This window comes from Tursiops truncatus, chromosome 15 (genome assembly GCF_011762595.2).
Source record: "Tursiops truncatus isolate mTurTru1 chromosome 15, mTurTru1.mat.Y, whole genome shotgun sequence".
NCBI classification, from domain to species: domain Eukaryota; kingdom Metazoa; phylum Chordata; class Mammalia; order Artiodactyla; family Delphinidae; genus Tursiops; species Tursiops truncatus.
In genome coordinates this window covers 47,216,071-47,230,606 of record NC_047048.1, presented here as the reverse complement: position 1 = coordinate 47,230,606, position 14,536 = coordinate 47,216,071, and the positions used below count along the sequence as shown (strand labels likewise).

The window sequence follows — 14,536 nt, the reverse complement described above, 5'->3', positions numbered from 1 at the left end:
TTCTGACTTACATCACTCTGTATGACAGTCTCTAGATCCATCCACGTCTCTACAAATGACCCAATTTCGTTCCTTTTTATGGCTGAGTAATATTCCACTGTATATATGTACCACATCTTCTTTATCCATTCTACTATCGATGGGCATTTAGGTTGCTTCCATGACCTGGCCATTGTAAACAGCGCTGAAATGAACATTGGGGTGCATGTATCTTTTTTGAACTATGGTTTTCTCTGGGTATATGCCCAGTAGTGGAATTGCTGGGTCATATGGTAATTCCATTTTTAGTTTTTTAAGGAACCTCCATACTGTTCTCCATAGTGGCTGTATCAATTTACATTCCCACCAACAGTGCAAGAGGGTTCCCTTTTCTCCACACCCTCTCCACCATTTGTTGTTTGTAGATTTTCTGATGATGCCCATTCTAACTGGTGTGAGGTGATACCTCATTGTAGTTTTGATTTGCATTTCTCTAATAATTAGTGATGTTGAGCAGCTTTTCATGTGTATTTTTAATACCAACAATTCAAATCAGTCACTCATTCAGGTTCAGACTTCAGAAACTCAGCAGGATTGTCTAAAATTTAAATTATAAAATGCTTTTGAAAAGAAATCTTATTTTATTTCTTTTAGTGTATGTCAACTCAATAATTTAATAAATTATTAATGAATAACTTATCAAATTATTTCTTGGTGGAGGACTTCAGGGAGGCAGGAGAGGAACTAACATTGAGAATCTATCATCCGCCAGGCACTGCCTTTCATAGTGGACCTCGGCAAAGCCTAGATGGGGAACCTGGGGCTCAGAGAAGGGAGGTAACATGGCTGAGGCCATCTGAGCAAGTGCAGAACCTAGGACTCAGACTGGACTTCTAGATTCTAAAACCTGTGATTCTCCATTGCTTTCTCACTCTGAAATCTACTCAGCTTGAAAAGGATTTAGAATCATACAGCATCGAACACAAACAGAACTCTTAAATATCTCTTAAAGTAAGCTTTTAAAACTATAACAAGATAATACATTTGACTAAATTAAAAATGTTTACAGTATTACCTTTTGCCCTATGGGAAAAAAGTCAAGAGATGAGTGACAAGCTGGGGGAAACATTTGCAATTCATATTACAGAAAAAGGACTAATTTTCTTAGTATATAAAGATCTGCTACAAATCAATAAGGAAAAGACAAACATCCAAAGAGAAAGCAAAAGGATATGAACAAAAGGGAATATGAATCACTCTAAAATGTGAAAATACGTTCTACATTTCTCCTACTAAAAGAAATGAAAATTAAAACTACAAGAGATTCAACATTCAGGTTATCAGACACCAAAAGGTCAAAACAGCATTATGTTACCTGGGGGTAGAGGAAGGAGCACTCTCATGTAATAACGGTGTGAGTATGACCATATGGAAATACATTCTCATAATTTGCAGTAGTTATGTTCCATAAATTCACCATAAACACTGAATTAGCAAATACTGAGCCACTGCTCCCAAGGGAAATACAGGGTTAGTTTCCTGCAAGCCTCTGGTCCCAGCATTTTCAATCGATAAGTAAACTTATTTTATGTGTGTTTCTGATTAAAGACATCTTATTTAATATATGTTTTCATAACTAATTAATTTTATGCAGTATTTCTTTATAATAATACACTAGCCAAGAAGAGCTTAACATTTTCCTGACCCTGGATGACCTGCCCATGAATTTCTTTGGCTTTCAGCCTTACAGTAATGCTGTCCCTCATGCTCTTTTTATCAGTTGTCATCTCATGAATCCGTAAGTTTTGCTACTTTTCCAGCTCAAATTTTTCCCCACTCTGTCCATGCCCACAAATGACCTGGGAAAGTGCCGGGAGTATTGATCTTTCAATTACTAGTAAATTTCAGAAAGTAAGAAAATTCACAAATATGAATCTGCAAATAATGAGGACAGACTCTTTTTCTCAAAATGACATACCCTTTGACCCAGCAATTCTACTTTTAGGTATTTAGTCTACAGATATGCCTTTACATGTACAAAATAACATCTTTACACAGAGATTCACTGAAGTAGTTGTAATTAGGAAGAAACTGGAAATAGCATGGTTGCCTTTTGGTGGGAGCATATACGAAGAACAATGGTACCCTATACAATGGAATACTATTCAAGTAATTAAGAACAAAGAGAAAGTTCTACATGGATCATATGCAACCATCCACACTAAGTGTTTTTTCAAACTTTTTGCCATGAACCACAGTAAAACCAAAACAAAACAAAAAAAGCGCCACACACTGTCACTTAGTACATGGGTTCTTTATATTCTATGCACTGCAATTAAAAGGTTCTGCTCGTGACTCACTAAATTAGACCTCATTAATGTGACATGCTACAGTTGGAAAAAACACTAATCTGCAAAATATATCGTTTATCTAGAAGAAAAGTACATGTGGAGAAAGACATATAAAGATGGTGCTGCCGTTTTTGTGAAAGAAAATAAAAGGGCACCATGGATGACAATGCTTGTAAATACATGAGATGTCTCTGGAAAAAAATCTTGGGAAGCAGCAACAGCAGTTATCGCTAGACAGGGAACTCGTGATTAACGAAGCTGAGAAGGGGGCAACCTACTTTTCACCATACATCCCTTCTGAAACTTTTGAATTTTGCCCTGTTTTCAATTATGTCCTATTTTTAAAAAAATACACCTAGGAATCTCAATTACCTTGTTAATCTAATTTATCTATGAAGAATTAATTTCTTCCCTGTTTAGATTATGACATTCTGAAATACACTGAAATGTGACGTAATGACATGTTACCATATATTTTTAATTGCCCTTCATGAAAATGCTTTATGATGATGTGAAACTGATTGGATGCTTTCAAATTGTTTCATGTCTTGTGACTACCCAAAACATGAACAAATCTTATGAAGGGGCATGAATAAACCCCTACTTAAATTTATACTGGCCACATATATATAGAACAAAACCTGCTATGTTCAAAGAGCAATCAAAACAAACAAAATAAAGCAAATACTTATTTCCATTTGAAATAAAAAATGCCGAAACCATCATAAGTTTTTAAAAATGAGAAAACATTTATTTGTCTCAAGGGTAAAGCTTCTGTCACAAAGATCTCTCAAAATTGTTTAATTAAGCCAATTTATAATTAAAACCTAGTCAAGAGTAGTACAAAGTTTGCTCAAATACAATTATACAGAAGAAAAGCTAAAATGTTAAACGCTACTCAGTACAAAAGTAGCATTTCTCACCATCAGTGATATCTAGAAGTCTATAATTTATTTCTTAATTTTAAATCTAAAATTGTCTCCTACACTAAAAAATTGAATTTTATGGAACAGTATTTTAAAAATGATTCTAATAATAATACAAACAAACTGGGCAGATGCTATATCATAGTACCAGAATTTTTCCTTGTGTTATTATTACATGTAGGGGACCATGAACTCAAGCAACGTGCAGGGTTTATGAGTGGCCTGGCGTGGCACGTCTGAGCCTGTGAATGTGCTGTCTGAAATAGTGTTTGGTGTGGTCAAGCTCAAGCTGATTTCCATTTAGAGAAGGCCTGGCCTCTCGGTAATGACCACGCTCCTTTGGTAGTGGCTGGTGACTGTTTACACCTCAACTACTGATTTGAAAAGGGCTTTTGTTTTTTAGAAAGCCAAAGCCCAGGGATGGTGAGGCTACTGGAGATGTCCAGATCATGAAAAGACCTCCATCAGAAAACATTAAGAACACCTAAAGCTATGGGTTTAACATATGAAAGATGGACACAGGGATCTGGCAGGGTTCTTCTCCACCAAGTGACTTCACATCATGTCCCAACACACAAGCACGATGTGAAAAACCGTCAACACTACTGATCCTGTGCCAGAGAACAGATTAGGTGTGGATGTGCTGTACGTGTGTTCCTCAAGAATGGCAAGTTAATGGTCTTATAGGGACAGTTGGAATGGATTTGTACATAATCTTAGAGGCCAGCCTGTCTGGAAAGTTGTATTTAATGCTTTGGAACAAATGAATTCACCTAGGGGTATAATGTCCGAGAGCAGCCCCACTTCAGTCTAGGGTCCCCCCACTGCCTGAGACATTTTGAGTCACATGTCATCCTGTTTAAATTAAGTCAAACAAAATTTCTTTACCAGAGTTGCAAAGCAAGCTTTTTCTATTCAGATTCTCTTTTTTTTTGACCAGAGAGAAGCCCTCAGCCACCATTTAAAAAAAAAAGAAAGAAAAAAAAAAAGTTGTTCTCCAATTGTTGTTAACAACCCCCAGCTGCACTGGCTCCCACACCCACTTCAAACCTCTCTGCCTGGCTTCATATCCCAGACTTTCTTGCAAGGAAAACAAAACTCTAAAATCAGAACAGTCTTGGGCTGGGCAGTTGCCAAGTCAGCTGCCACTCCTTAGCCCTAGGTCAAATGGCTTACCCTAGGACATTCTGCATAGTGTTTAAGTTACTCCTTATTAAATAAAGATAAATTCATTTTTTAAATGGGAAGGAAGAGGAACTGTAAATAGAACAACTTCTTCTTGTCTCTGCAGATTTCCCCCAGGGTGGTGAGGTTCTTTATAACCCAGTAGGGGGTTCATTCAAGGATGCTTTACTGTCCTGACATGGAATCCTTAAGATTCATATAATGCATGTCCCATTATGGCCATGAAGTAGCTCTGAGTTGGCTTGCTGCCCTGAAAAACTTTCACCACTGAACTGTCTGGGGAGCTATGGGGATGGAGTTCTAAAGAACTCCACTTACGCTAAGCCAAGAAAATAATTATTCCCTCTTTCCAAGGCTCACTCCATTTGTTCAAGACTAAAGAAAGATGCTGACTGAAAAAGGAAGAGAGGGATGTGGGTCAAAGAGTAAAACAAGCCCCAAAGGACATTTCAATTCTCTTCCTATTTTATCATTTTATTGTATTAGAAACTGATGAAATAAGTGGCCAATGGCTGGGACTTGGAAGTTCTCTGCTGAAGACAAAAGCATTCAGTGAAACAAGTTATACTGAAACATGATTTCATTCATTCAACAAATATTTTTTTAGGATTTGTTTCATACTAAGGTGATCTACTTACATTTTGAGCAGATGAAAACTGACTATAAAATTTGTCAAAATGTTTTTCTGAGAGTTTTAGGAGAACCATAGTAATAAGAATTACATAATCACTAGAATTCTGTTCATAAATCTTTGTATTCTTTATTTCAGATGGAAAGCTTTATGGCCAAAAAAACCCAAAAAGACACTATATGGTTAGATTATAGCTAGAAGTATACTTCTCATGATGGAGAAAAAAATTACAGATGAACATCTATTTCCAATCTTCTTAAAGTGTATTAGTAATATTTAACAGAAGAAACGTTCTGTTATAAAGCAAACAAAGCAAATGATAGCTTTTTGTAATCAACATCTTTGTATTTTAAAAATGAAAACCAGTTCTGAAAAATATAAATCTCAGAGCACCACCTCAATAGGTTAATGCAACTCAGTTGTTGAAAAGTTTAAATATCATGTCTGCCTTATTCACTTTGCATCTAAGAATGTTACTTAATTCGCTTCTTTCCATCGGATCCTTAAATAAGAACCAAAATGCCAGCCTATCTCTTAAGACTACAGTGAAGATGTAACAATCCCAAAGCATTGCTGGGGTGCTAAAGAAATAAGCTTCCAACCATGACACTGGGCCCTCTAACAGAACAAAGCTTTAGTTATGTTTTTAAGACAAGGTATTAACATCAATAACCAACCTTAAGTACCTCTTTTCCCACTACCAGTCTAATAACTAATTTGCCTTCTCTTTGAGGGTTATTTTTATGATCGTGTAAGCCCAGCAGAATGCCTAGTCATAAGTACTCGTGGTGGCATGTGCCATGAAATGGAAATAAGGGATATTGCTGGGCCCCGAGAACGAAGCTCCTTTGAAGTACATGTGTTTATATGTGCTCACCAAAATTTTAATGCCAGTAAAATCAAAAGGCGGTTTGGAATTTTAACTTACAGTAAAATGACCTTTTATCTTTTTAATGTTCCAGGAAGCATCAATTCAATCTAACAATTTTTATTTTTAAATCATGGCAAGTTTTCGTAACAGTGACAAGAAGAATACTGGATAAAGAACTTTGCCTGATCTGAAAAGAAGGGAGGAGAATGCCACATTTCAGTTCTCATTGGTAACTGAAGAACAGTTGATTTGATCGAGCTAAGTCTAAAATGATAACGGGACTCATTATCCTTTCAGGTAATCATGTTAAGAAACTGCAAAAATTCTCACAGAAGAAATCACCTGCTACAACATTTACATAAAGTTCAGACAGGCCCACATGGGGGCTTCAGAGATATGGGTAATGGGCAATTTCTTAAGCTGGGTGGCAGGTCCACAGGTGTTTGTTTCACTATTATCCTTTATAACTTACACATTTATTACATTCTTTTAAAAATACATGAGACATTTCACAATAAAGATGAAAACCCAGGGATAAAAAGGAGTAGCTGGACAGTAGAAACAGTATCATGTACAAAACTTAATTATCAGCACCATGAACATATTTCTGGGCAGCAAAGAACCTGAAGTTACTCCCTGAGTGAGGTGAGGGTGACTTGATGGGAAAGTAACAATTATCACGTGTGGTCATCAGATGACCAAGCTCGAGCTGAACTGTGGGCCTTCAATCTATTTAGCAAGAAGGCCTGCAACACAGACAGGCTTGGCGCAAAAGGCCGCTGGCCGAACATACAGCATCTTCACCCTTACTAGCCCCTATGCCTCCTATCTTGAATTGCTTAAGATTTTCATTAAATATATGGAGTCTATTTAGCACTGATCCTCATACTCACTGCTTCCTATTAACCACTCTAAGGTAGGAACCTCTGAACTTTACAGGGTCTGTCAGGCTTCCCATCAGCACAGTGAGGGCAGGCTACAAGGGAAAAAATGCACCCATATAGTGAGATTGGTTGTTCATGCCATATATTTGCATATATTCTAATTACTTGTATTGACTCATAAGCTTAAAATGGAAAAGAATTAATTTTTTCCACTGGAAGGCTTGATATGCCTTTGTTTACACAATTATTAACCATACTATATACAGCAGCCTCAATAAAGCACTTCTGTAGAGGCCTGGAAAACATGTAATTGTACTTTAGCAGGTAAAAATATATTGTTTTCTTTCTCTAAAAGCAGAGAGAAAATTAATGATTTTCAGCTGTTTCATTCCAGGAACAAGCATTTGCTTTGTGTTAAAGCAGTGATTTGTAGGCTGGGCTTTGCCAGCATCTCATGATCTGGGGGGTGGGAGTTGGTGGGATGGGTGTTGCAAACACATTCTCATCCAAATTGTCCTTTTACAAGGCTGTTTGCAAAGGCTGTCTTCTGGGATCCGTTTAAACTGTCTCCAAATCTTCTTGTTCCCCGACACTCGTCATTATCCAACATTTCCGACCCATATTGTTTGTTTGTTAAGAGCATGTGAGGATATTTTATGTGACATTTCACTTTTCTGGAATAGTGGTCAATTTCTTTAAAAATATCTGCTAAATAATCACGAAAGAAATTCCATGTGGCACTTAATTTATTCCTCCAATAATTCCTGGGAGCCTACAATGGAGGGCACATATAAAGCTGGATATGACCCAGTCTTTACATTCCAGTGATTCACAATCTGGTGGTGTGATGCTCAGAGACAGAGGAATCTTCTTTAAGATATTTCCAACCCCTGTACCCTCCATGTGAGTCACTGGGGCTCCAGGACCTGTGATCTATTCCTTTCAAATAACTGAGTTCCAAAAAAAAGGTTAAGAAGTGCTGGCCTAGAGGGAGGGGCAGACATTTTAATACATGTCTAGGATGTCATGGTGACTGTTACAAAGGACAGAAATTATATGTTGCAAAAAGAGCACAAGGAAGGAACAAATCACCTGGGGAAAGGGCTTCCAAAGGATTCTGAGGAGATTCCTATCTGTCCTGGGCCTTAAAGAAGGAATGTAATTAGCTCAGAGCTTTCCAAGCACAGGTAATAATAGCATGTGAAAGTTACTGGGGGAAAAACATGACCCTTTGGAAGAAGACCAAGCAAACTGGAGTTGCCAGAACTCGGGTCATCGGAGATGAGTGGAGGAAAAGGAGGACTAGTAGGAAATGACACTGAAAGCATGTTCTGGAGCCAGATCAGGGAGGGCTTTTCCCAGCAAGTGATTTGGGCATTTCCCATCTATCTTCTAGGGAAATGTCCAGCAGAGGTAGGAGTGAGTGTGACCGTGTGTGTGTTTCCTCATTGAAGAATTAAAAGTAGGGGGCTTCCCCGGTGGCGCAGTGGTTGAGAGTCCGCCTGCCGATGCAGGGGAGGCGGGTTCGTGCCCCGGGAAGATCCCACATACCGCAGAGCGGCTGGGCCCGTGAGCCATGGCCACTGAGCCTGTGCGTCTGGAGCCTGTGCTCCGCAACGAGAGAGGCCACAACAGTGAGAGGCCCGTGTACCCCAAAAAAAAAAAAAAAAAAAAAAAAAGAATTAAAAGTAGGGAACATGGGAGCGACAGTAAGAGATACATGTTTTGCTTTATTTTAGCATACATAGAAAGTTATTCAACATTTAGCTTAAACTTGTAGTACACTAGTTACATATACTTCCGCGTCTCTTGTTTTGGCCACCATCCCTCTGATCCTGGGGTTGGTGTGGCTCTCTAAGCCACAATTTGGTCAGTTTCTCATTTTGGCCCTTTCTGCTTCAGGGCAGCCTGCTTCTCCCCTGACTGCCCCTGTTTCTCAGCCCGTGGTCAGGTTCTCTGGGCCACTACAGATGTATGATAGAGGGAGAGACGTCTGGTGGCAGGATGGAGGTGGGAGACAGATAAGAGGTGGGGAGCCTAGAGGTTGGGGAGGCTTAGGAGACAGTCTGGAAAAGAGTGATTAGGGGCCTGCAAAGTAAAAGGGTGCCGATCACATTTGTCCAAGAGGACCCCAAAGCAGAGAAGCGGAATCACTGATGCAAACGGAAGTCTTGACAGCCTGAGCTGCCTAAAGATGCAACAGAGCCCCTGATTTGTCACTGTAGTTCTTTAGACAAACCAGAGGACCATTTGGCAGTGAAAGCATTTAGAAGGTTTATTTGTTATCTATTGCTGCATACATAAATTACCCCAAAATGTAGCGGTTTAAAACAATAAACATTTATTATCTCAGTTTCTGTGGATGAGGAGTTCAGGAGTGGCTGTGTTGGGTGGTTCTTTTTTCGGATCTCATGAGATTTCAGTCTAGAAATCTGCCCAGGGCCTCAGGCATCTGCAGGCTCACTCGGAGCTCAGACTGTTGGCAGGAAGCCCCAGTGCCTCGCTGTCTGTTGGACGGCGGTCATAGTTTTTTTGCCAAAGGGGCCTTTCCCTGGTGCTGCTTGAGTGTCCTTATGACATGGCAGCTGGTCTTTCGTGAAGTGAGTGATCCAACCAGGAAAGCGAGAAGGAAGGCCCACTGCCTTTTCTGACCTCGCCTCAGAAGTCACACGTTGTCACTCTGACATATTGGAAGAGAGTCACAAGTGGAGAGGAATTAAGCTCCATCTCTCTCTCGAACAATTTATGGACAGAGCACACATAACGGGGTCACACAAGAGGACTTTGAAAGTTCCTCTCTACCTGAGATTCTCCAACTGTATTCATGAATCAGTAAACAAAGGACAAACCTTGAAAGGGCATGTAGTTGAGTCATCCCACTCTAGAAGCGGCCCACTGGGGCCCTTGTAATTGATGTATTTGTCAAGAGGGGAGGCTGGATAATGGCTTCCTGGAAACTCCATCAAGTAGCAATGGGGTCTGATTGAAACTGCTTTTGTGGCGTAATGGAAATGCTATTGATGATTTTCAGAAAAGAGTGAATACGGAAAAAGCTCAAGTTAGAGTTTGTTTTGATTATACTATTCTTGGGACAAAAAAAGTGATCGAACAATATACAGCAGTTAAGTGTTTTGTGTGGGTTCTTTTTTATTATTTAATTTGGGGAATTGTTTTATTTGGATGTGTAGGACAGAAAGATTTCTGAGCCTCCTGGTTACTAGATATTACCAAACATTAAGGAGCCACGAGTTTACGAAGTTATACTTTCATGAGAGTTTTATAAAGTGATAAATGAGAAGTCATGGTCCAAACATGAAGCAAATGAAGTTGCAGCCTGATCTGGAGCAATTAACATGGTAAAGCACAGGAGAACCCACTTGAGCTTGATGTTTGAAACATTCTCCTTTTACAGGCAGAGGCTTATGGCAGACACTTACTTCCCTTCTGATGGGTCTAATCTTCCACTACTGGAATCTGCAGTGAATAATATTTATATAATCTTGATACTGTCAATGCTGGTACTAATTGTCACTATTTGGGATCAACATCTAATCAGAGCATAGAAGGCAAGCTGCCTGTAGGACCGAATGCAAATACTACTATCTATGACAGTAATGGCATGGTTCCTAGAGATTGAGGAGAGGGTTGGGAGTCAGGGAGGAAGAGGAAGGAAACTTACATAGTCCAAGGGGTGAGGGATGGTTGGCAGAGATGATAGAAAGCTGATGAATCAAGAAATAGTGCATTACAGATGAAATAAAATAAATATACGATTTCAAGTTAGAGTTCTCACAAAAGTCATGCGGAAAGGTGGTGGGCAGTGGTATGAGCTATGTTCATAATTTTTTCCCCCGAAGGAGTCACTAGTTACTGATTGAGAAACAGAAGCATAAGCACATTCTATAGAGTGAAGGTGAATCCCATGAGAATAACCAGAATCAGATGCTGGCAGCTCTGGAAACTGGATGGCAAAGGTGACTTTCACATCTTCTTTCTATCTTTCTGTAGCACGTTTACTTTCTCACCACCCACTGAACATATGTAACTTTCTTAAAGCAAAATATGTAAAACCCCACGTCATCGGTAGCACCTTTAAGTTGATAGGAGCCTAAGTTCACCAGGTTTTAGTAGATAAACTTCACAAACATCAGTCCCTCAAGCTAACTTTAACAAATGGCAAGATTTCACTTATTTCATAAATTGACAGTTTTCATTCTTCTCCTTGAGACAGAGAGTAGGGATCAGTTTACAAATTACTACCTTGGTGATAAAAACTATTTAATATGAGCTAAAATTCTATGACTTATCCTAAAATATGCATTTCTATACTACACCACCAAAATTGAAAGGACAACCAAAAAAAACCCTTACAATTTTCAGGATTAACTTGAATGGACAAGAGTCCAGGCTCAGTAAAGTACAGAAACTCTATTCTAGCAACAGTCTATGAAGCAGTTTTAATAACTGTCCCCCACCCTGCCTCCCAGTACTAAAGACTTATTCTGAGTTTTTATGGAAGGCCCAGGTACGTCCTCTGCATATTTTAAAAGCAAACTCCCTGCTACCTAACTGTGGAAGATATTCAAAGGTTTTGACAATGATTAAGATACCGAAGAAGCAAATGGCTGCTTGCCTCAGTTTAACAAACAATGGCCATTAAAAACAAACAAACAAAACATTTGCCAGGAGCAACCTGGGTACCAAGTGTTGTGGGTGGAAAGAGAAAGAAAATATAGTATGAAAAACAATGAAGTTGGTGATCAGAGTCCAGGTGGAGAAAGACGCATTTCCTATAAAAGTGCATTGTTTTTTTTTCTTTGACAAATGAGAGGAGAGATTTTATGAAAGTTCTTCAGGCTTTTATAGAAAAAATAATTTTTATTCTCATAAGAAATGCTCAGTCTTTTATTTTACAGACTTATAAAATCTCAAGGTATGTAGGGACTTGTACTACAACAAGGCACAACAATCATACAATACAGACCAGGTACCAACTATACTTGATAAAAGGAATTTTACACAAAGAGCTGAAGTACCACATCCCTGAGAATGACTTGTAGTGCTTATATATAAAAAAAAAAATGTGTAGAGAAGAATGGATAACTACAGAGTGCTATAACCATACGTAATGTAATACTACACAGCAATGAAAGTGAACAAACTACTGTCACAAGTAACGTAGATGAATCTAACAGGTTTAACATTTCCTTGAAGACATTAGACACCAAGAATACATATTCTATGATTCCATTTATACAAAATATAAAATCAAATAGAACTAATCATGGTGTTAGAAGTCAGCATGGTAGTTAACTTTGAAAGGGGTAGAGACTAGGAGGGGTTATGTGGGAGCTTTTAGAGTTGCAGTGAAGTTCTATTTTTTATCTAGATGCTGGTCACATGGGTGGGTTCAGTTTGTCATATTTGCCACGCAGTTGTAGTTAACAATTTTTTCTGAGTGTATACTTCAATTAAAAAGTCAACTAAAAAAAAAAAATAACATATAGGGCTCCCTGCTAGCTTACGTGGCACCTTTATGCAGATTTTTTAAAGTGCGCCTCTCTGGATGGATGAATTAGAAAAAGGCACCCCCATGGGCAGAGGCAGCCCCACAAGTTTGTGCCTTGGCAAATGGAGGGTGGGCTGGGCTCCATTCCCACTGGTATGCTTTGCTAGACACAAAATCACACATCTGGATGGACATCTGCAAATCTGCAAAATACTCATGGGACCCTTCCATAAGAAGGGCAGGGCAGACATCCTTATCGTACAGATGAGGAAGTGGCATAGAACAGTGAGAAGGATGCGCAAAGGCATCACAGCTAATAAGTCATGGAGCCAGGGTGGACTTCTAGGCCAGTAGCTTTTCTCATGGTTCTGATTCCTTTCGGGGAGGGGAACACGAAGAAGCTTCTCTCTATGTTACTGTGTATATTGTTATGGGTCATCTCAAACGCTCTGTCAAATAAGGCAGGGGATAAATACATGGTCCGATAGTCTTAATATTGGGCTTTAGTAAAGGTGCTAGGTGCTAAGTCCATTTGAAAAATATGCTATAAGCATATACTCCAAAATGAATATTCACCTTGTAGATGCTGACCTAGGCAAAAAGGGCAGTGGAATAGAGATGTTTACATATCAACAGAGCATCCTGGCCCAACCGTAGGTTAAAATGATCGACTTAAGGATATAAATCTTTGCATCTCTTGGAAAAAATGAAAGAGAAAGACACCCACGTAATGTGTTTGTCTAACTTACCCAGAAGCGTCTGCTTATTTGGGGAGGAGTTAGGCTCTGCAGAGCATCTGCAGGATCGGAGGACAATCACTCCTCCGAGCACGCCGTCTTCACTGGCCAGGAAAGGTGAGCCTAGGCAGAAATGACTAGTGGTCATTTTCAGTTAATTTTACTCTTTTCCCTTTCAATTTTCATTTGATTACTGGAACAAACGTGTGGTATGAATAAGCTCTTGAAAGATGCCCACTTTCTGACACTCGCCATTGTTCGTACCTTGTACAGGCGGGATAGCAAAGGCAGGCTTGTGCCCGAACAGGCAAAGGCAGTGCCAGACGCCTCCAAGAAGACATGACTGGGGGTGGAGTGTGCATGACCGTATTCAGAATGGAATTGGAAACACTGCCAGATTAAAGGCCCAAAACACAAATACAGGAAAAAATGCTCAGCAGCTCCCTTTGATCAGCTCTTAGGGATCACTTACCAGGCTCTCCCTGCTGTCAGAGGCATGCCACCAAAAGCTTTGATTTACTACCTTAAATTCAACTTTAAACAATAAGCCACAAACTTTATTACAGACATTTAAAAATGCTCCTGATGGATACACAAAGAAGGGTGAAACTTATTTCTATTATGAGAGTCTGGTGGTTAGAAACAACCATGCTTCGCAGAGATCTCACACAAACTAAACCATTGTGAGCATTTCAGGAACGCTGCTTTTTAAAACCCCTCATTTTTCCTCCCCAAGGACATCTTCTTCGAACATCTGGCATAGCAAGTGAGCACGTGGAGAACAAATGCAAAATGAGCCCAAGCACTATCAAAGAAAGTAATAAAAATAAAAACCAACCAAATTGGATTTGGGGGGAGCTTCTGGTTAAACTCAGTAGATTAAACACATGCATTTATCTCCACTCCTTTCTCAAATCCCAGTAAACTGGGGGAAAGGGAAGGGGAAAAAGGCATGGCCTAATAAGGACAGAGAGAGAGACAAGAAAAAAACTGACCTTTTAGAAAACAGAAAGAAGACGGACAAGCAGTTGCTCACCTAGTGGACCTGGGAAAGCTGAAACCTAAGCTTCCATGCGGGAGGGGGGAGCCTGGTTGGAGTCGAGGGACACCTGTAAGAAGCCATCCAGTTTTATCATAAAACCGAATAAAGGACCAGAAATTGGAGGCATCAAGTTCTTCTGAAGGCAGGGGTGCAGGGTGGGCCTGGAATAAAGATGGTTGGTCAAGAGTGTCCAAAAGGATCCTCTAGACCAGGGGTCGGTAAACTATGACCTGCCTGCTCTACAGCCTGTTTTTGTGCTGTCTGCAAGCGAAGAGTGTTTATTTCACATGTTAAACTTTCTTTTTTTAAGAGAGAGAAAAAGAGAAGGAAGAGAAGAATATGTGGTAGAGACCACAGTGTAGCCCACGAAGTTTAAAATCTAATCTCTGGCCCTTCATAGAAAAAGTTTGCCGACCCCTGA

At 39.5% G+C, this 14,536-nt stretch overlaps 1 protein-coding gene across 6 annotated transcripts in view; it reads right to left on the bottom strand.

Annotated features, from left to right (window-relative positions):
* TASP1 (taspase 1) overlaps nt 1-14,536 on the bottom strand; it is a 239,744-nt gene that overhangs the window by 37,147 nt on the left and 188,061 nt on the right. For all 6 annotated transcript variants that reach the window (XR_012326209.1, XM_073792645.1, XM_073792646.1 and 3 more), the window contains one exon: nt 13,086-13,196. Coding sequence is in view for 5 of the 6 variants with exons in the window: in XM_073792645.1 (XP_073648746.1) it covers nt 13,086-13,196 (111 nt within the window). In the remaining variant the exon portion in view is untranslated. The remainder of the gene's footprint in view (nt 1-13,085; nt 13,197-14,536) is intronic.